This window comes from Bidens hawaiensis, unplaced genomic scaffold, assembly GCF_021521415.1.
Source record: "Bidens hawaiensis isolate Kalapana, Puna unplaced genomic scaffold, B.hawaiensis_p1.1 tig00014582_1, whole genome shotgun sequence".
In the NCBI taxonomy this organism is placed as follows: domain Eukaryota; kingdom Viridiplantae; phylum Streptophyta; class Magnoliopsida; order Asterales; family Asteraceae; genus Bidens; species Bidens hawaiensis.
In genome coordinates this window covers 380,578-400,569 of record NW_027492271.1, presented here as the reverse complement: position 1 = coordinate 400,569, position 19,992 = coordinate 380,578, and the positions used below count along the sequence as shown (strand labels likewise).

General features: G+C 41.3%; 1 protein-coding gene across 1 annotated transcript; it reads right to left on the bottom strand.

The window, feature by feature from the left end:
- Window positions 1–18,032: 18,032 nt before the first annotated feature.
- On the bottom strand, window positions 18,033–19,738 carry LOC143547044 (uncharacterized). The gene is made up of 2 exons (XM_077038558.1): window positions 19,474–19,738; window positions 18,033–18,472 (listed from the first exon to the last, which is right to left on the bottom strand). Exons 1-2 carry the CDS (start codon window positions 19,615–19,617, stop codon window positions 18,131–18,133), a joined length of 486 nt encoding a protein of 161 aa, XP_076894673.1. The 5' UTR covers window positions 19,618–19,738; the 3' UTR covers window positions 18,033–18,130.
- Between the last annotated feature and the right edge of the window lie 254 nt (window positions 19,739–19,992).

Genomic DNA, 19,992 nt, shown 5'->3' with positions numbered 1-19,992 from the left:
AGTCTCCTTAGCCAGCCGAAGCTGTTCGTTAACAGCATGGGCAGCCTTGGTGCGGGCCTCGAGTCGCGCTTGAACCTCAATCTCGAGGGCCTTGAAGGCCTTCTCCTTCTCCGCAGCAGCTGCGGCCAACTGTTGGTTCTCCTCCCGAAGAGCCCGCGCTTGAGATACTTCCTTGGCGCGAGCTGCTTTCAACTTGTCATTTTCACGACAAAGCAGCTCGACGCGCGGCTGCATCCGGGCCTGGAGAACCCGAAGCTCATTGGTTAGCCTACCCTCCTGGTAGCTAGCCATGGCTTCCCCCAACGCACCATGAGGAGCAGCGTGGCGAGCCCATTCCACGCACTCCACAGGGGTACGAAGGGTTGTTCCTCGGCGGATGTTCCATCGCGGAACATACACTTCATTGGAATCCGACACTGCAAAGGAAACAAAGCAGTTAGGAAAAGATGAAGAAAAATATAAAGGCCAAAAGAACCCTACGCACCTGTAGGGTCGATCACAGGCCGATAGCCACCGAACCCATCGCCTGAACCTAAGGGAAATCCATCCAGAAGGTCGGGCAGATGGGAAGGTGACAAAGGTTGGCGAGAAGCCCCGCGCGTACCTGATGGGCCGGCCGTCATTGCCGGTGGCGGAGGCATAGTAGCGGCCGCCGTGGTCGCCGCCGTGGTTGCCGCCGTGGTCGCCGCCGCGGAATCCGCAGCAATTGTAACCGCCGGCTCGGTGAAAGATGCTGTAAAAATCGCACTCACCGCCGGCGGTGACGTCATCTCAGCTGAAACAGTCGGCTCGGAGTGAGCAACTGATCCAGCGGAAACAGGCGCAGGCGCCTGGGTCGACGCCTCGGGTAGGCTGACCGAGCCTACCGTCATTGGCGGAGAGGTACTCCTCTGCGCTCCACCCTGGAATGCGTCAACATCCACGCCTGCACAAGAAAAGTGTTTCAATAAATTCATGAAGTATGATAAATCTACAAAGATAAGAAGGATGTTTGTACTTACGGGTTTTCTTGAGCCTGAACGTACGGACGGGCGGGGACGAACCCGATGGAGCCGGTCTCTTGATGCCGGTCACCGTCGTCGTCATTGATTCTCCGGAGGTAACAGTCGTAGCCTCCGGAGCAGTGGTCTTCTCACCACCGGGGATCCCCGCCACCTCTTCACTATCTGACTCAGTGTCAGATAGGAGCACTGGATCGGCTGCGGAGGCCGCCTTCTCTTTCCCTTTTCCGCCGGCAGCCTTCTTCTTCCGCACCAACGGAGGACCATCTGCGGATTCCTCAGAAGAAGACGGGATGTCAGGAATTCCAGCAGCAGGTACAGCATTGAGGGGTTGAGGAAAGAATAACGCCTTACCTGGCCGCCGGTGGCTCAGGATCTCGTGGCCCAGCGGATAGACCTCCACAAACCGATCCGCCGTTTGTTCCAGGATGGGCAACTCGTTCTCGTCTAGAGCACGAGTACCCACCCGCACGGGACCGTCAGCTTCCCGCGGGTACAGGAGCGACTCCAAATCGTTCCCCTCTGAAAGAAAAGAAACAGTTAGAAGACAAACTCATATCAGCAAGAAAGACAAGACATACCATAAGGAATAGAGTTCAAACCGTATTCGAGAAGGATGGGAAACCGAGACGCCTCCTTCCATACCCGGCTCATCCCCAGCATCACCATCCCGGACTCCGCAAACCGGTAAACCGGAGATTGGACCCGGGATATCTTCGCGAACCATTCCGCCTCCTGGTAGTTGGAAGCGTGAAGGCTCGGAAGCGCTTGCCCCTTCTTAAACTTCATGGCAATGGGGATGGCGCGGGCAGAAATATAGAAGAACTCCCGCTTCCACGATCGGAGACTGCGCTCGGTCGCGCAAATCTTCAAACCCTTAATACGGGTTGTCAGGGTGTACCACCCCAGGATGCACCTCCAAGTATAGAAGGTCATCAGGCGGTCCACATAGGGCTCAATACCCAGAATCCGGCACACCCACTCGAAGTGCCGGATCTTGGCAATCGCCATCGGATGCACCTCGGTCAGGTGCACACCGTGCCTCTCCAGGACACGGTACACAAACTTTGTCAATGGGAACCTAAGGTTCCCATAAACAAAGAATGCAGCATATACCCCGATCTTGCCGCTGGGGGCATCGTACACAGTCTGGTGGGGTTCAGGAAACTCAGGCTCAAGAGACTCAAGCATGAATTTCCTGACGACGTACTGGTACAGATCGACAGGTAGAGCACACTGGCACTCGCCAGCAGTACTCCTATCGTCGGCTACAGCTTCAGCATCATGGGAAGACATATTGCAGAGGAAGAAGAAACGATTTCGGAGGAATGCTCAACTGAATAAGGGAGTATTCACCAGAAATCGCTTTAGAGATGAAGAGAAGAAGTAAAGGTGTGAATTACAAAGGACCCTCTTCCCCTTTATATAGTGATCGCAATTAATGCGATGAATTTAATGCGAAGGAGAGAGAAATTGAAGGTGCAATGAAACCGTGACATGTGGCACCGGGCAAGCTGGCAACAGCTGTTGACAGGACGAGTGCCATTAATTTCGCGGCCACGCGCCCGAAAAATCGCGCCCACGCGCCGTAAAAAGCGTCTGGAATGACCATATAATGTCACGTCGCCATAACTTCCAGTACGTCCTGACACAGTCAGAAGAAACCGTCGCACGACGACTGTTCTTATCCTTTCACCAACTCTTCAAATTTCAAAGATTCAAAAAGATTCGAAAAGTAAGCGGGAAAAACCCCTTACCCTGGCTATCCAGTTCACCGTAAGACGGCTGCGGGTACAGTGTTAAGGCAAAACCCTTCACATACCTAGCACCCGCAGGGAACAGAAGCCAAGAAAACCCAACTATAAAGTGAGGTGCGGGTACAGTGTTAAGGCAAAACCCTTCACATACCTAGCACCCGCAGGGAATGGAAACCGGAAAAAACCCGACTATAAAGCCGGGTGCGGGTACAGTGTTAAGGCAAAACCCTTCACATACCTAGCACCCACAGGGAAGTGAAGCCGAGAATATCTTGGCATTCCACCCAACTACAAAACGGGCACAGGTACAGTGCTAAGGCAAAACCCTTCACATACCTAACACCCGTAAAAAGTCATACCTCGGCACCCAATTGTAAGTCGGGAGCGGGTACAGTGTTAAGGCAAAACCCTTCACATACCTAGCGCCCGCAGGGGATTAAACGCCAGGAACACCTCGGCAACCATAAGTCAGGCGCGGGTACAGTGTCAAGGCAAAACCCTTCACGCACCTAGCCCTGCAGGGATTTAACGCCAGGGATACCTTGGGAGTAAAGTAACTAATAAGACGAAGTGCGGGTACAGCGTCAAGGCAAAACCCTTCGCATACCGAGCACTCCATGGGAATTGAAACCAAGAAGGATCTTCTGGGCCATGCTTGCAGAAACGGGATTAACATCCCCGCATAGCGGGAACGTCAAGAACTAGATTGTTTGAAACTTCAGGATGGAATTGGTGGTTATAACATGATTGATCACTATGTTCAAAACCACCAAGACCTCATGGAGAATCTACACAAAAGGTTCTAAACGCTCCTGACTTGCGGGGAGGTTACAGACCTATCCGCATCATCCCAGAGATCAAGCAGAACATTGGGAAATTCTGCGTGACATTGGGAAACCCGTGGGTAAGACTTCTCGCGGAAAACCCATAAAACTAAACCCTTTTCAAAAACCCCTAGCTTAAGTCCAAAAGTTCACCTCACTTTATTAAACATTCATGAGAAGAACATTGGACTGGGGGGACTTGAAGAGGTAGGTCCCAGCAGAGGTGGTTAGGACCCGCAAGACTTCCTTAAAAGGAGACGTCTGCGCAGTTGAACACGCAAGACTCCTTAAACGGACGTCTGCGCAGTTGAACCCGCAGACTTCACCGTAGGGACGTCTGCGCCGCGACCTACCAAACCCGCAGGACCCACCACGCTCAGAGTTGTGACGACCTCACATGCGGTACGCAAGCTGGTCCCGCAGGAAATGCCTCCCTATGGTTTCCAAGTATCCGCCTGTTCCCGCAGGTGCGGATACCCGCCATTAGGGACTGGCCACCCGCGCAGCATGGCTACACGCATAAGGCTCAAACTCGTAATAATTCAGTAGTCACCTGAAGAAGGAATGAGCAAAGCCGGGAACATTCCCGCATAAAGGCGGGAGGGGGAAAACTCCCGCCTAAATGAGCCAGTCCGTATAATAATGGAGGATCTTTTGTGTGATACCTGACGAGGTATGGACAAAAGATCTGACCAACGATACGACAGCTCACTGACAGCAGCATGGCAGACAACACGCCACAGCACTGTGACCAATAGCCGCCGCCTGCTCACCAACTCCTGCCATACCACGTGCCTAGCCTGTAGTTGGTGGAAAAGGAAAAGTGAACAGCACGCCTGGTCACTGTCAGCCGCTGCCTATCCACCAATTACCAGCAGAGCACGTGTGTAGGCCACAGTTGGCAGAGTAGTAGGCCGGCTAAACCTCCTTGGAAACCCACCTTCGGCTATAAAAGACATCAAATGGTATTATCATTTCATCATCAAATATCTTGTATAATTTACCTGATAACTGCTCTAGTATTCTTAATATACTTTTATATTCAAAGAGTAATATAGACTGATTCTCACGCCGGAGGGTGGTCACAAGGAGGAACCCCCCCCCCCCCCCCCTTTCTTAGTGACGAGCTCACGGTGTCTGTTTTGCAGGTTATCGGAAGAACCATCTTGCCGGAATTAACCCCTCGTGGGAAACGTCTATCTAACCCTCAGGTTACTCGTAATCTGTCGGGGTTCGACTGGTGTTTCTTCAGTAACCTTCACATAATTGAACTACTCGTTTAGAATCTCTCGTCTTGGTCACCTATATATTGTATATATAAGTATTTATATTTTATAAAAAGTTCAAAAAAATTAACCCCAAAATGATTAAAACCTCCTATTAAAGTAAAACAACGATTTATCATTAGAAATATTTGTGTCCACGGATCGATACTTAGTTCTTACCAATACTATTCTACATATACGATAGGTACACTTGCCTATTTTGTGTGTGTTTAGTCTTCGTAGAAATCACTTTTATAAATTTAAAACACGATCTTGTGCAAAAGCAAATCATCTCATCCATCATGTTTTATACCCCACACACAGCACATCACCTAACTATTTTCGGTTTAGAAACCAAGTTGGTTCTTGAGACCGAAGCACCGTTTCTATCACCTTTTCGAAACGTGTTAGGCTTGGTTTGATAAGGACTAAACCTACCAACTTTGTTTCTTTTATGGGTATTTCTAGGCATATACCTCTGATAATATCCATAATATGGGACATATGGACGGTGTGGACAGTTTCTAGCAATATGACCAGGAATGCCACAATTGAAACATGTTTGACGTTTTATGTGGAATTCATTGTGGTCTACTCCTGGTCTGGACCTGTTGTGTGAGATGGTTTGCTTTACTTGGCGTTTACCACTTGACTTATTGCTTGGTTTATCACAATTTTGATCTTTTGAACTTCTTTCTTTGACAAACTTAGGTGATGAATATTTACGAGGATTCTTATTTTTATCAAATGTATTCAAAGACACACCACCAGATTTCAAAGTTTTAGAGGAATCAACCACACAATTGTCTTTGCTCTTAAAACAGAGCCCACACAAACATTTGAAGTCACATAATTAAAAGCAGGTAAATTTAAAGAAATATGATAATTAATGTCTTTATTATTCAAAACAAGCAAATCATCATCCTCATCAATCCAATCGTCAACAATTACTTCATCTGCACGTGAAGCAAACACATTAGTATCATTCACCCCTGAGGTTGACTCAGCAACCTTTACTGAGTCAGTTGCACCTTTGACATTTACAGTTGGCTTACCATACTGCATAAACTTTTCCATCTCTTCCTCTTCTTTGGTAAGAGGAATATCGGTGTAGTTATCATTATAAGGAGGAGGAACCACATTGTACTCAATACCCTTACCCTTGGTTTCTTTCCATCTTAATTTTTTTTCGATCATGGATTCAACAACAGTACTAGAGACATCGAATTTTCTAAAATTGAATTCAACATTTTCAAATTTATTATTCAACTTGGTAATCTCCAACTTAGAAGCGTCTAACTCGGTTGTTAAATCAGCAATTTTTTGTTTAGCATCTAAGTGGTGACAACATTTTATGCTAAAATCATATTGAAGTTTAGAAAAATCCTTTGGTTGAGCCTCTAGTTTTTCTTTTAAAGCTTTTTTTCCATTTTCGGAAGAGTAAGATTCTCAAGTTTTATTCCTTCCATTTCTCTAATCAAGTTATTGTTGTGAGATTTATATAAGTCTACCTTATTTATACAAGATTGAGAACATAATTCAGAACTTACCTCGGATGAGCGGGAAGGAGTGAAAGCCATGAAAGCAAATTGTAGTTCCTTAACTTGTTCTTCAACATCATTCTCTTATTCAGCAACTTCAACTTGGGCAAATTTGCAGTCTGATTATTGATGCTGAGAGCGGCCATCTGATCATTCCAAGAAAATTGTTGAGCTACCAAATCTCGCTCACCTTCACCTGTACTTGCTAAATTTTCTCCTCTAGCATTTCCCACTCGGACCAGTGCCCTTTCTCTGTTTCCTTCCTTAGCTGGGTTAGTGCACTCACGAGCAATATGGCCCGGCTCGTGACAGTTGTAGCATCTCAGAGTATCTTTGTTGAATCTCACCTTCTGATTAGTTGGAACATTCCAGTTGTTTCTGCCCGTTCTCTTTGTAAATTTCTTCGCACGAAAAACTGCCATGGCGATTTGCCAAGATATGTCCATTTTCTCTACATCATCATGATGAATTTGATCCAGCTCAGCAGCTACAACTGGTTGAACCAGATCTCCAACAAGAAAGGCATTGTAATAATTCATGAACCCTGCCATTAAGACGATGTTTTCCTGAGTCTCCTTTGAAATGGAGGGAATCTGACTGGAACAGGCAGCAGATGACTGGGGCTTAACAGTAGAAGCAGATGGTTGAGCAGGTTGAGGAAAGGACACGGGAGTTGGTTGTGGTGATGCCTGTGAGAATTGACCTTGAGCAGACTTAAACATGGAGAAATTGTTCTGAGGTTGATACTGAGAAGTGTACTGCCCTTGAGAAGACTTAAACATTGAGAAGTTGTCTTGCGAGATGAGTGCATTGTTAGAAGAAACACTATAGCTGGCTGCATTGTAGAAGTTTGCATGGTTTATGACACGCTGCTTCTTATCCATGTCACAAACCTTGATGATTGCCATGACTTCTGGCAGAGTTAACCTGTTGACATCCTTCGTCTTATTAATCACTGCAACATTCATATCCCAGCTTTGAGGCATGGAATTGACCAGTTTATTGTTTGTGTCAGCAAAGGTCAGATTAATATTAGCATATCTCATCTCAGTCACTAGAGATATAAATCTCTGTAGCTGTGTTTCCAAAGATTCTCCCAGAATGTGATTAAACATATTGAACTTTTGTCGCAAAAGATCTTGACGGCTTCTCCTCATGTCCTCATTACCCTCATACACTTCAATCAGGGCTTCCCATAGTGCCTTAGCAGACTGTAATTCTCTAAATTCCAAGGCAATTTCGGGTGAAAGTGCCATGGTTAAAGTAGCAAGCGCCTTGTCGTCCTCTTCAACCTTTTCAAAGTCTGCATCATCATACAGTTCAACAGGCTTCACACCTACTTCCTCGGAATTTTCACGTTAATAAGTGATAGCTTGAGGGTCTCGGATAATACTTCTCCAAATCTTGGCGTCTTTCATCTTCACATACTTTTCAAATCTAAATTTCCACTCAGCAAAGCCCTCATGAGACAGCAAACGGGGTACACAAGTAGCAGTTCCCATTATGGAGTCCAGTTCTTGATGCAGTGCAACATTTGATGAACTATTAACTACTTGGTCCATTTTGGATAAATAATTAATAGTTTGGTCCAGTAATTAAGTTGGCAACATTAATAGTTTGGTCCAGTAATTAAGTCCAAATAATATATCAGTTATCCTATAGCCCAATAAGATTAGGCCCAAATTTATAATTACTGCTGAGAACTAATGTTGGCCGAGAACCAAGAAAGTCAACCGAAAACTCTCTTAGTTGACCGAGAACAACCAAAAGTCAACAGAATACACTAAACTCTGACCAAGAACTATCCAAAACCACCGAGAACTATCCAACATCTCCAAGAACACTTGAATTCTGCCGATAACACACAAATTTCACCGAAAACGACCAGATTGTGGCCGAAAACGATGAGATCTTCCCGAGAACTTCCAAGAATCCCAAGGAGGCTTTGACCAGGTAACTTTGGTAACAGGTTAAATCCCGAATTCTTTGGGATTTGAATTTAAAGAATAAATCAAGTCAAATCCTTCCCAAAATTATCTCAACAACCCCGATGAACACAAAGAACAATTGTTCTTCAATTTTCAGAAATCTTAAATCACTTAACAGCCAAAAACTACCTATTGAATCAATGTTTTCACCTTAACCGAGCCTAGAATAGGTAAATAGGCTCTGATACCAATTGTAAGTCTTGTAGACGGATCTTTCAAAGTGATATCACACAATCTCGTTGTTATGCGGAAACTAACAAGAGATGATTCAATATTATGCAAGCAAACACACAAAGAACACAAATAAACTGCTTCAAAACACACGTATATTACGTCTGGTGCTTAAGCACAATGGTTACCTAACTACACCGATATCTCGTTCTCTATATTATGAACGACCAACCTATGATAAACCTAGATACATAGTTTATATAGGCACTACACTCAAGCCCAAAATAACCCAAAAACCCATCGAGATCCAAGAGATCTCGGTTTACAATATAAGCCCAATACCAAATACAAACCATACTAATACTAGCCCAACAAAGTTAACTTAATTAAGTTGTCGGTTATGCCAAACATGGTACGTGTAATACGTTTGATGATTCAATTGCTATATTAAATGAGAGAATTGAGGTCCAAGACTCGTAATTCCGTAACCTGGTTCAATAAAAGGGTAAGGATTTGGGGTTGGGTTCTGGATTATCCATATTTTGATGGGTTATATTATCAATTTGCACTCTAGCACTTATGGCTTGAGGGTGGGTAAAAAATGTGTTAATAGTTTAAGTTTGGGTCATTTTTGCCAAAACATGAAAATTACAATTATGTATTATATAATTGACCACTGTATGCGATTATATAGGTGTAATAAATGAGCTGCACTTTTAATATGTGAACATTGACCACAAGGTGGTCATCATGTCCATTATTAATTTATGTTTTAACCCATAAACCTTTATTATGATGTTATCCTATCCATAAATGCCCTCACGACTTCCTTTTGGCTAAGACTTGACCCGAGAAATTATAAAGTTTGGAACTTTAAGTTTAAAATGTTAAAATTAGATCTAGGGTTTCTTTAACCGAGCCGTTCATAGTTACGAGTTCGTTAAGTTCCATTTCATCATCAAGTTTTAAACTTTAAGGTTCGTTTATAGCCAATCTATTATAGTTTCAAGTTTCAAGGCCACACGTTTATCAAAACATAAACTTTAAGATCAAGAACATACCTTTTCGTGTTCGTTTGTTGTTGTTTGGCTTACTTATGGACTTAAATCTTGGATCTATCTTGTATATGGACGATTTAGTAATATTTAACGTTCGATCTTGCTTATTCTTTCTTTCTTTCTCTTGGCCGTTTATTGTAAGGTGTATGTGTGTGTTCTTAAGTGTGTGTAGAGATTAAGGAAGATGGAAAAGAGGATAAAGGTTTTAGGATGGTCTTAAGGGAGTATTTATACCTCCTAAGGCCCATGGACCTTAAGCCCATCTCATCCATAATTCCATCTTGATTAATCTAGGTCCATGATCTTTTCTTTATTTGATATTAATTAATTATTAACGCGAAATCACTAAACGTAACTTTCTATATTTAATATTATAATTTTTTATTATGTCGAGAAATTTTCTTTTAAGCCATAAATAAATAATATATTTAAATATTATTCTTTGAAAATCCGGGATGTTACAAGTCTTCCCTCCTTAAAGAGGTTTCGTCCCCGAAACCTAGCCTATTCCTTGTAAAGGAACACTTCTAATACTCACACACTTGCCGAATCGTCTTCTTTTTCTGGATTATCCTTCTTTCTCCTGACTTTGTAGTCACCGAGTGGTGTTCACGGGTTTTAGCTATCCGTGGTAGCTTGTTCATGAGGCCCTCGATGTGCCAAGTCTCATCTCGTCCCTCCAAGGGGCGTTGTTTCGTACTATCTAACACTACTAATTTAAACGACATTTTATCATAACGTAAGTAATCATGCATCTAAGACAATTCATATAATTAATAAACACCAGTCTAAACTTCAATGTAAAACAACACGCATTGAGTCATTAATACGTCAAACATAAATTAAACTTATGGCTAGTAGCTAGCCTTCTTGAAAGGTCTTCTCTAAGCAAACGGAGGAAACTGTTCTCAAGCATTCTTCTCTGCTCTGCTCTCGTCCCTTGGCTTCTTGCAATCCTTTGCTAGGTGTCCATGCCCTCCACAGTTATGACACCTATGGTGATCCTTGCACTCCCAGGAGGAATGTCCTGCTTTTCCACACCTATAGCAAACAACTAATCCCATTCTGCACTCTCCCGGGTGCTTCTATCCACATTTTTCACAAATAGTGAACTCCTCATGTCTTGCCTTCTTTTTACGTGGATCCTCTTCATTAGCTTCATTTTGTTTTGAGGTTGGGTTCTTTCTCTTCGGTTCAGTCTTCTCTTCTTCATTGATGGCAAGGTCCTCATAAACCATCTCGGCCAATTCCACAGCGGAGTCAAACGTTGCGGGTTTACTAGCCTTAACCAAAGTGCGAACATTCTGTGGAAGTCCCCTGACGTAACACTTGACCCTCTTAGTTTCAGTGTTCACCATGTCAGGTACCAGCCTAGACATGCGGTTGAATTCAGTAGTATACTCCCGATGCGTCATCCTACCGGCCTTCAAATTCAGGAATTTCATCTCCGCCCTTTCAACTTCAGCATCGGCACAGAACCTCTTCATCACCAGCTCTTTCAGATCCTCCCACTTCATTGCCCTAATCTCCTCCTGACCTTTCCTCTGTTCAACCGTCTCCCACCAGTACATTGCTTCGTCACCGAATGATTGAGTAGCATAACCCACAGCCTTGTCAGGACGGCATTCGCTAATGCGGATAATTTTATCCATGGCGGTTATCCATTGAAGGGTAGCGATTGCGTCTTCCGAACCAGTTAGCTTCGGCGGATCACATCCCTTGAAGGACTTATAGTTGCACCCACCTCGGCCTTTCTTCCTGTCATCGACTTTCACAGACTTAACCCCACTCGAGGCCTTCCTCTCTCCTTCCTCGTCTCACCTGCCATCACCACCCGCCCCTTCAGCAGTTCTTTCACGGCTTCGAGCAGACCCTTCAGGGTCCAAGTTCTTCACAACAGCGGCTACAGCTTGAATGATAGCTGCTTGAATTGCGGGATCCAATTGAACCCCTTCATTGTTGTTCGGGTTTCCTCCAGCTGCGCTTCCTTCATCTCCGGTGTTGGAAGCTGTTTCGACTGAAGGTCGTTGCACATGACGAGGCCTGCCACGACGTCCAGCGCGACCTCCATCTCTCACAATGTCTCCAGTTCCCACATTTCCTCCCGTTCCAGCCATCGTATTCTAAAATGGAAAACACAAACGTCATCACTCAAGGAACTATTTAGTACAAGGATAGTAAGGCTAACAGGTAATAATAGTGGCCAGTTGTGATTAGCTGATCACGCAACTTTCCGTGTCCTATACACTTCCTCTTATGTGATCTAATCTTAAGCAGTTAAACAATCAAACAATCAAGAAATCCTATCTCTATTACCCACATATCCTTTCTCTAGCAATTAACATATACTTTACCTTTACTGAGTTTGCTTGAATGACACATGGCATTCTTGGACTGGCATCTTCTTACTTAAATCTCATTCTCTGTTCGAGTCTAAGCATGTAGGATGCTTAAATCTCTCGAACTTTGCTCTGATACCAACTTATAAGGCCCCGTCACCGGTGCCTTACATTGGACGTTGGATTTACTCATTAACATAGTTCTATTCATCAGAGTTAATAAAAACATTCGCGGAACAAAAAAACTTTCATAAAACATTTCATAACAATCCAAAACTTGTCTTAAACAAACAACATGTCTTTCAAAAACTAAGTAATTAAAACATAACACGTCTTGAGTCTTCCGATGCCAGCCTCTTATTCAATGCCACGTGTTCCCCTCAAGCGAGCTGCCTCATCCTACTCACCTGCGTGCATACTAAAAGTCAGCTACGCTGAGTAAGATCTAGTTAATCACGTAACATACAATTCATTCTCATACATTTCTTAACGTATCCGAAGACACGTATTAATACTTCATCTTTGTATAAATATCCATAAGAGGAACGTCACATAATATCTATTACTATATGTATTCTCCATAGAAGGGACACTCTATATATATTATCCATAGAAGGAACACCCTACATATTTTCCATAAAAGGAACACTATACTATCCATAAAATGAACACTATACTGTCCATAGAAGGAACAATATACTATCCATAGAAGGAACACTATACTATCCATAAAAGGAACACTATGCATTATTCATAGAAGGAACTCTATATATTATCCATAGAAGGAACACTGTATATAAGCTATTATTTAATATCCATGTAAGAAGCTAATATCTTCCCTTGGCAATACGTGCAATATCCGAAGATCGTTCACGTACCGACAAGAAATCAATCGTATCTATCGCATATATCATACATGGCATACACTTACCATTTAAGGTAAGTGCATTAACTGTCACATCGAGTATGCACACAGCCTCGAAAACATAACAAGGAAATGGGGCTTGAAACTCACCTGGATCCTGTTTCTTTCTCAGTTTATCGTAATTCCCTTCTTTAACTGCGCCCTGCTAACTGTATATATGGTACGCGCATTAATATTCATTCTATTTGCATTCCAGTTGGAAATGACTAAGTCTGGTATGATCGGTTGGCCTTGTTTAGATCTCATTTACTTATTATATTTCTTACAAACCCTAATGTAAGGTTTTTAATTATTTTATTATTAATTTCTCATTCCTACAATATTTTATTATTATCTTAAGACGTGATTATTTAAATATGCTTTTAATATTCTTTTCCTTATCGAGTTCACGTCTCTCCTCGTAAACCGTCATGTGTTTATAAGTATGTTCGTATATAGACGTATGTGTGTCACCCGGGCTATCTCATACTTGTGGATTCCCAAGTGTGATCTTAGGTGTACACTTAAGCGAGTATCTCTTTATACTTATACATATTCTCGGGTTCTCAACGAGATCAATTACAAATTAATCAAATCACTTCATAATGTGATCGAACTATAAGTGATCGAGTGTATGGGCGTATTAGGATTTGGGTTTGTAGTTGGGCTTGGGCTGAGTATTAAAAAAAAAGCCCAACTCATACTTGTCTTGAATCAAGCCCAACCCACCCGTGTCCTTATCAAGTCATCCGGTCAATCTCCTTCTTCATTTTCTTGTTCTAACAGCCGTCCCCTAGTAAGCTTCCTCCATGTAATCGATTTCCTGTTTGACGTCCTGTATTTCAATCGAGTTCTTCGTATGCGACCAAGAAAATCGAGTCCTTTGTTGAGATCGGGTCCAACATATGCGGATATACCTAAGGTATTGTAATCGAGTCCTATAGGAGATCGATTACAGTGTGAACGGACTGGATTGTATGCGAGTTTGTGTGCACTTGTAATCGATCAGGCATTGTAAACGAATCTGAGATGTGTTCGAGTGTAGTGTAAGCGACTTGGGTTTGCAACAAGGTCTGATTGTAATCGACCTCCAATTGTAATCGACCCGCAATTGTAATCGAGCGTTACCAGAGTCGATCACAATGTAAGCGAGATCTCGAGGGTAAACGAAATCTGATTGTAATCGATATGAGATTGTATGTGAGTTGTAAGGTGTGAAATTGGCTACGTATTTGTATGCGAGAATAATTGTAATCGAACTAACAGTTGTGTGCGAGTTGTATATGTAATCAAGTCCAATTGTGTACGGGTACAAGTGTATTCAATTTTTGCCGTAACCGCATACATTGTATGCGAGTTTTATAAAGTGATCGAGGTGTAAAATGTATTCGAGTTTCAATGTAACCGAGTCTATAATGTATGCGAGTTTAGGCTGTGATCGAGTATATGTATACGATTCCGTTTGTAAGCGATCGTTAAGATGGTAAGCGGGTTCACACTTGTAAGCGACCATTCAATGTAATCGAACATCCCTTGTAATCGAATTGAGAATGTAACCGAGTTTATTGTAATCGGTCTACCACTGTATGCGATTATATAGGTGTAATAAATTAGCTGCACTTTTTATATGTGAACAGTGACCACAAGGTGGTCATCATGTCCATTATTAATTTATGCTTTGACCCATAAACCTTTATTATGATGTTATCCTATCCGTAAACGCCCTCACGACTTCCTTTTGGCTAAGACTTGACCCGGGAAATTATAAAGTTTGGATCTTTAAGTTTAAAATGTTAAAATTAGATCTAGGGTTTCTTTATCCGAGCCGTTCATAGTTACGTGTTCGTTAAGTTCCATTTCATCATCAAGTTTTCAACTTTAATGTTCGTTTATAGCCGATCTATTATAGTTTCAAGTTTCAAGGCCAAACGTTTATCAAAACATAAACTTTAAGATCAGAAACATACCTTTTCGTGTTCGTTTGTTGTCGTTTGGCTTAGTTATGGACTTAAATCTTGGATCTATCTTGTATATAGACGATTTAGTAATATTTAACGTTCGATCTTGCTTCTTCTTTCTTTCTTTCTCTTGGCTGTTTATTGTAAGGTGTATGTGTGTGTTATTAAGTGTGTGTAGAGATTATGGAAGATGGAAATGAGGATAAGGGTTTTAGGATGGTCTTAAGGGAGTAGTTATACCTCCTAAGGCCCATGGACCTTAAGCCCATCTCATCCATAATTCCATCTTGATTAATCTAGATCCATGATCTTTTCTTTATTTGATATTAATTAATTATTAACGCGAAATCACTAAACATAACTTTCTATATTTAATATTATAATTTTTTTTTCTATTATGTCGAGAAATTTTCTTTTAAGCCATAAATAAATAATATATTTAAATATTATTCTTTGAAAATCCGGGATGTTACATTAAGTCTGGTCACCTGCCTTGCATATGAGGGTAAATTGGTCATTTTACCGACTTATTAGAAAAAAACATTTTAAAAAATAAAAAATACATCTCTCTCTTCCGTTCATACACCACCACCAACCCATCACCACCACCATCTTCTCCGGATAGCCACCACAGCCACCAACCAACCCACCGTTTTCTCTCTCTCTCTCTCTCTCTCTCTCTCTCTCTCTCTCTCTCTCTCTCTCTCTCTCTCTCAGCCAGCCACCACCACAACCATCTTCACAGAACCATCATATTATCGGTGTCGTTGTGCAGATGAAGAAGGCAAACACCATTTTCTCTCTCCGAGACCCTCTCTGAAAACATTAAACATACCCATTGTTCCTCCTTCCTCTGTCTCCCAACCACCACCTCCTACACCACCGCCGGTGTCGCCGCAACCCTTTTAACTCCAGTCACTTAAGTTTGAACAAAGGAAGGCAACCATAGTTAAATCAAAGGCCATTCATCGTCTTCCGGTCAAATCAAAACCCTAATCGAAACTCGTTCATCGTCTTCCGGCAAAATCAGAACCATAATCAAAGTCTGTTCATCGTCTTCGGCCAAATCGGGACCTAATCGAAGGCCATTCATCCTATTCCGCCCAAATCGGACTCCGTTCACTTTATTCCGGCCAAATCGGAACCCCAATCGGAGCTCGCTCATAGTCTTTGAATCAAATCAAAGACATAAAGATACAATCGAGTAAGAAAGAGAGTGAATCTCGGTAGAGATGGTAGTGTTTGGGAGATGGTGGTTGGAGGTTCGATGGTGGCTGGTGTTGGTGTGAGGGTGGATGGCGGTGATGGTGACATGCGGTGATGGTGGTGGCCGGCGGTGCTGCTGTTGGATGCGTGGAAGTGGCGACGGAAGGGGTGTTAATGGTCTTGGGTGGGATTTGTTATTGTTTTATTATAATATATAATATATTTATAATATTTTCATTTATTTGTTTTTAATATATAATATAATTAGGGGAAATATTAACAGGATATGAAATTACGGTAATACCCCCACGTGAGCAGCTCATGACACAACTTAACAATGTTTCTTAACGGGGTTATGCCTAAAGGACAAAAGGTGTAACATTTTTAAATGTAAAAGACAATAAACATCAATTTGAAAGATAAATGACCACCAGTGAAATTTGAGGTAAACATAAAGAACAATGTCTATAATTCTGTCTATAATTAATTAAACAATAATATAATAATAGTTAATTTAGTCGATAAATGCGGCATAATTTCCCAAATATCGAAATGGGTCGGGTTTTAATATAAATTTTGAAAAGTCCAAGTTGTTACATGGACTAAATCGCATTTTCGCATATAAGAGTGGTTAATATTCATCACATATAAGGGTGTTCAACAAGTCAAGTTTTCGGTTTACTAAATGTTACTCGAAATTGAAAATTTGAAAACAAATTTTGAAGGTAAACTAGGCTTAAATCTGCCGCGTTGCGGCGACGACTTAACGCAAATTCGGTTGGCATCGGTTAAGCTCATCACGACACCTACACTAAATCAAAAACTATAACTTTGTGAACACCCAAAACAGTATCGGCACACTTACAACTTAAAATCAAAGTGACACAAATGTGGTCGCTATCAGTCAGGTTCATACTGATATATGCATTGAACCTAAAAAATAAATTAGTAAACACGGAAACACCCATAATAGTAGTGACACTCGTATAACCAATTATCAAAATATTAACATGTTTAAAACAAAAAAAAAGTTTGCTACGTTTGCTATGGTACCGGAATTAAACCAACAAAAATTTCGTCAAATTAACATGTTAAAACACGGGCGCAACAACGTCGACTTGACGCGAATTTAATCGGTATCAGTTAGGTTCATTACGGATACGAAAACTAAAACTAAAAAGTAATTCGCCAAGTTATCATATTTAAAAGAAATAAAACATGCTTTAAAAACTGAAAAGAAAAAAAACACTATCAAGCAATCAAAAAATACATATATATAGAAACATTGAAGATTAAGCACAAATAAAATGTGTCGAGGGAGTATCGAACTTGCATAGACAACCTTTCAAAGTCTATAGGACACCTTGAGCCATTAGACCAAATGAATAGATCGTTAATAATTCTAATGTTTATTACCTAAAAGGTCAACAGAAAATATCCTAAAAAGTTTTGTGGCACCATCATTTGATTTTTATCTATATAGATAATAAGGTTCGAAAAGGCGATCCATATAAACTTAGTCGAATTCAGGTCTATTTGAATTAAACAAAATGCTACAAAAATAAAAATTCAAAAGATTTAAAAAGTATATAAAAGTTACTATTCAAATTCTAAAGATTCAGCCACTTTTGTTCAAGATTTCCAAATTCGAATTCGATTCAAAAGCGAAATAGAATTTCGGTTTAATCTATTCGAATAACCACTAGTTATTATTCAACTCAGCTTGTTATTCAAGTTCAGCTTCACCCGAAGTTCAGGTTTTTCGAGTACAGATCAAACAATAAACACCCCCATACTAGAACGGCAAAACCCTTGAACTACGTAATTTTTATAACGACTTAAGCTTTTACACTTTATAGGGTTTGAACCCGTAACCTTCAATTTCACACCTTAATCACCTTACCACCCCACCGAAGTGGGAATGGCTCCTTGAACTAACTAGAAACTTATATTTCAAACCGGAGAGAGGTGATTAGATAACAATAATCTCACCGATTAATCTAAGAAACGCAAGTTGGAGTAACACATCCCACCAGAAAGGATACATCATTCCACATATGACATATCTAAATTACACAACATAATCCATAACACATATGTAACCACCAAAACACAGCTCTAAGACATGTCATCATTACAGCACCAAAACGCAAAGTGTTCGTCTTTGCGGTTATTACTAACAAGACCACCGCATTGCAAACACACAAAGCTACTTCCATCAGAGAATGCATCCACCATTACTTGTTTTCTCCCACTTTCAGTCAGTATAGATGTTCCACCACCATCTGGCTCCCAGTTTGATATTGAAGGCAATGCTTCAGCTATTGCACATTCAGCAAACAAAGATGCCAGCTCATCAACACTATTTTCATTCATTTTGTTCATGTAAACCTCTTTTGCTCGATTTAGAGCTTCAAATGCACCCGCCTCGCCTCTGGTACTTTTCATAGCCATCACAACCTGTTACACAATAAGAAATAATTCAACACAACTATTGCATAATCTGAAATATAATATGTTTTCCACTAAACCCCAATGAATTCCAACGAACGAAACACTCGGTTTGCAAAATTCAATGGAAATGAAACTACATCCCCTAAGGGGGCGTTTGGTTTGCAGAATTAAATGGAACTGAAATTTGAATTCCAACTCGTGATGTGTTTGGTTTGTAGAATCTGTCGAAATTAGGTATCAATGTCATTCTTAATGCTTTTGGTTGTCAAATAAAAATTAATTGGAGCAGAAATCAGAATTAGTCCCATACTCCCATCAAATTCCTTCATTTAAAGAATTCCAAATATCCTTCCAAAATATGACGGAATTCACCCAAAGTAAATACAATTTTCAACTACCCCACTCACGATGCACATATGCGTTTCGGCACCAATTTTTTTTGGCACCGACGCAGCCCAACACCCATACGTTTTGGCACCAATACGTTCTATAGTCTGGTACGTTCCACGATCTGCTACCGGAAGCACACCGATACCGGTCTAGTGCCCATACGCGTCCGGCGCCAATTTACACGTGTGATGCCAGTTTACACGTTTAGTGTCGGGTTACGCCTAGCCGGCTCTGCATCGGTAACCAGCATCGGTCCGCTGATTTACGCGCATACCAGCATCGGTTACACATTCCGGTGTGGTTTCTGTTCCGTTTCCCTTATGTTTCGGTACCAATAAACTCAATATATTCCAATTCATGCAAAAAAATTCCGCAAATCAAACGCACCCTAAAACTGAACAACTTTTAATAGATTCCATTCTTTTATGAAAACTTCAAATTCTCCGACAAAAATCCGCAAACCAAACGCACCCTAAATGTTTTATTCAAGATCATTTGAATCCAATTAGGTTAGTATATTCAGAAACAAACTCAATTTCATTGAAACAGTAACTAGGGTTAACTAAATAATATCAATTCTTAACAGAATCACATTCATGGTTGAATGAATTAATTACCGCTTGAAGAGCTTGAGAAGGTTTGCCCTGATCAATGAATTGACGAGCTAGTGTTAGCAATCTTCTAGCCGCTTCAATGTGTTCTGAAGCCGACGGTGACGAAGATTTCATCGGAGCATCTGAATCCATCATATCCGCATCCATCCCAAATGTCTAATAATAATAATAATAATAATATTCTCAGCGTTTGCTTTAGGTTTTTGTTTCGTGTTTTTGATTTTGATTATAGACGAACGAGATGCTTCTAGCAATTTCTGGACTTACCTTTCATTTTCAAAATGAACGCACACTTTTTTGAAAAGATAAACATTAATTTTTACTTTTAACAATTTGTTTTTATATTTTATGGTCGCGGTTCAAATAAAAGGATTTTTTTTTACGGACGTTTAATCACTTCAATAGCAAGTGAATCTTTCTGAGACAAATTGTGATACAATCCGTTTATTGATACGAATGAATCAACACATGAGCCGTAACCGCAACTGGCTAGGATGAAAGTTTCGCACACCACGTCATATT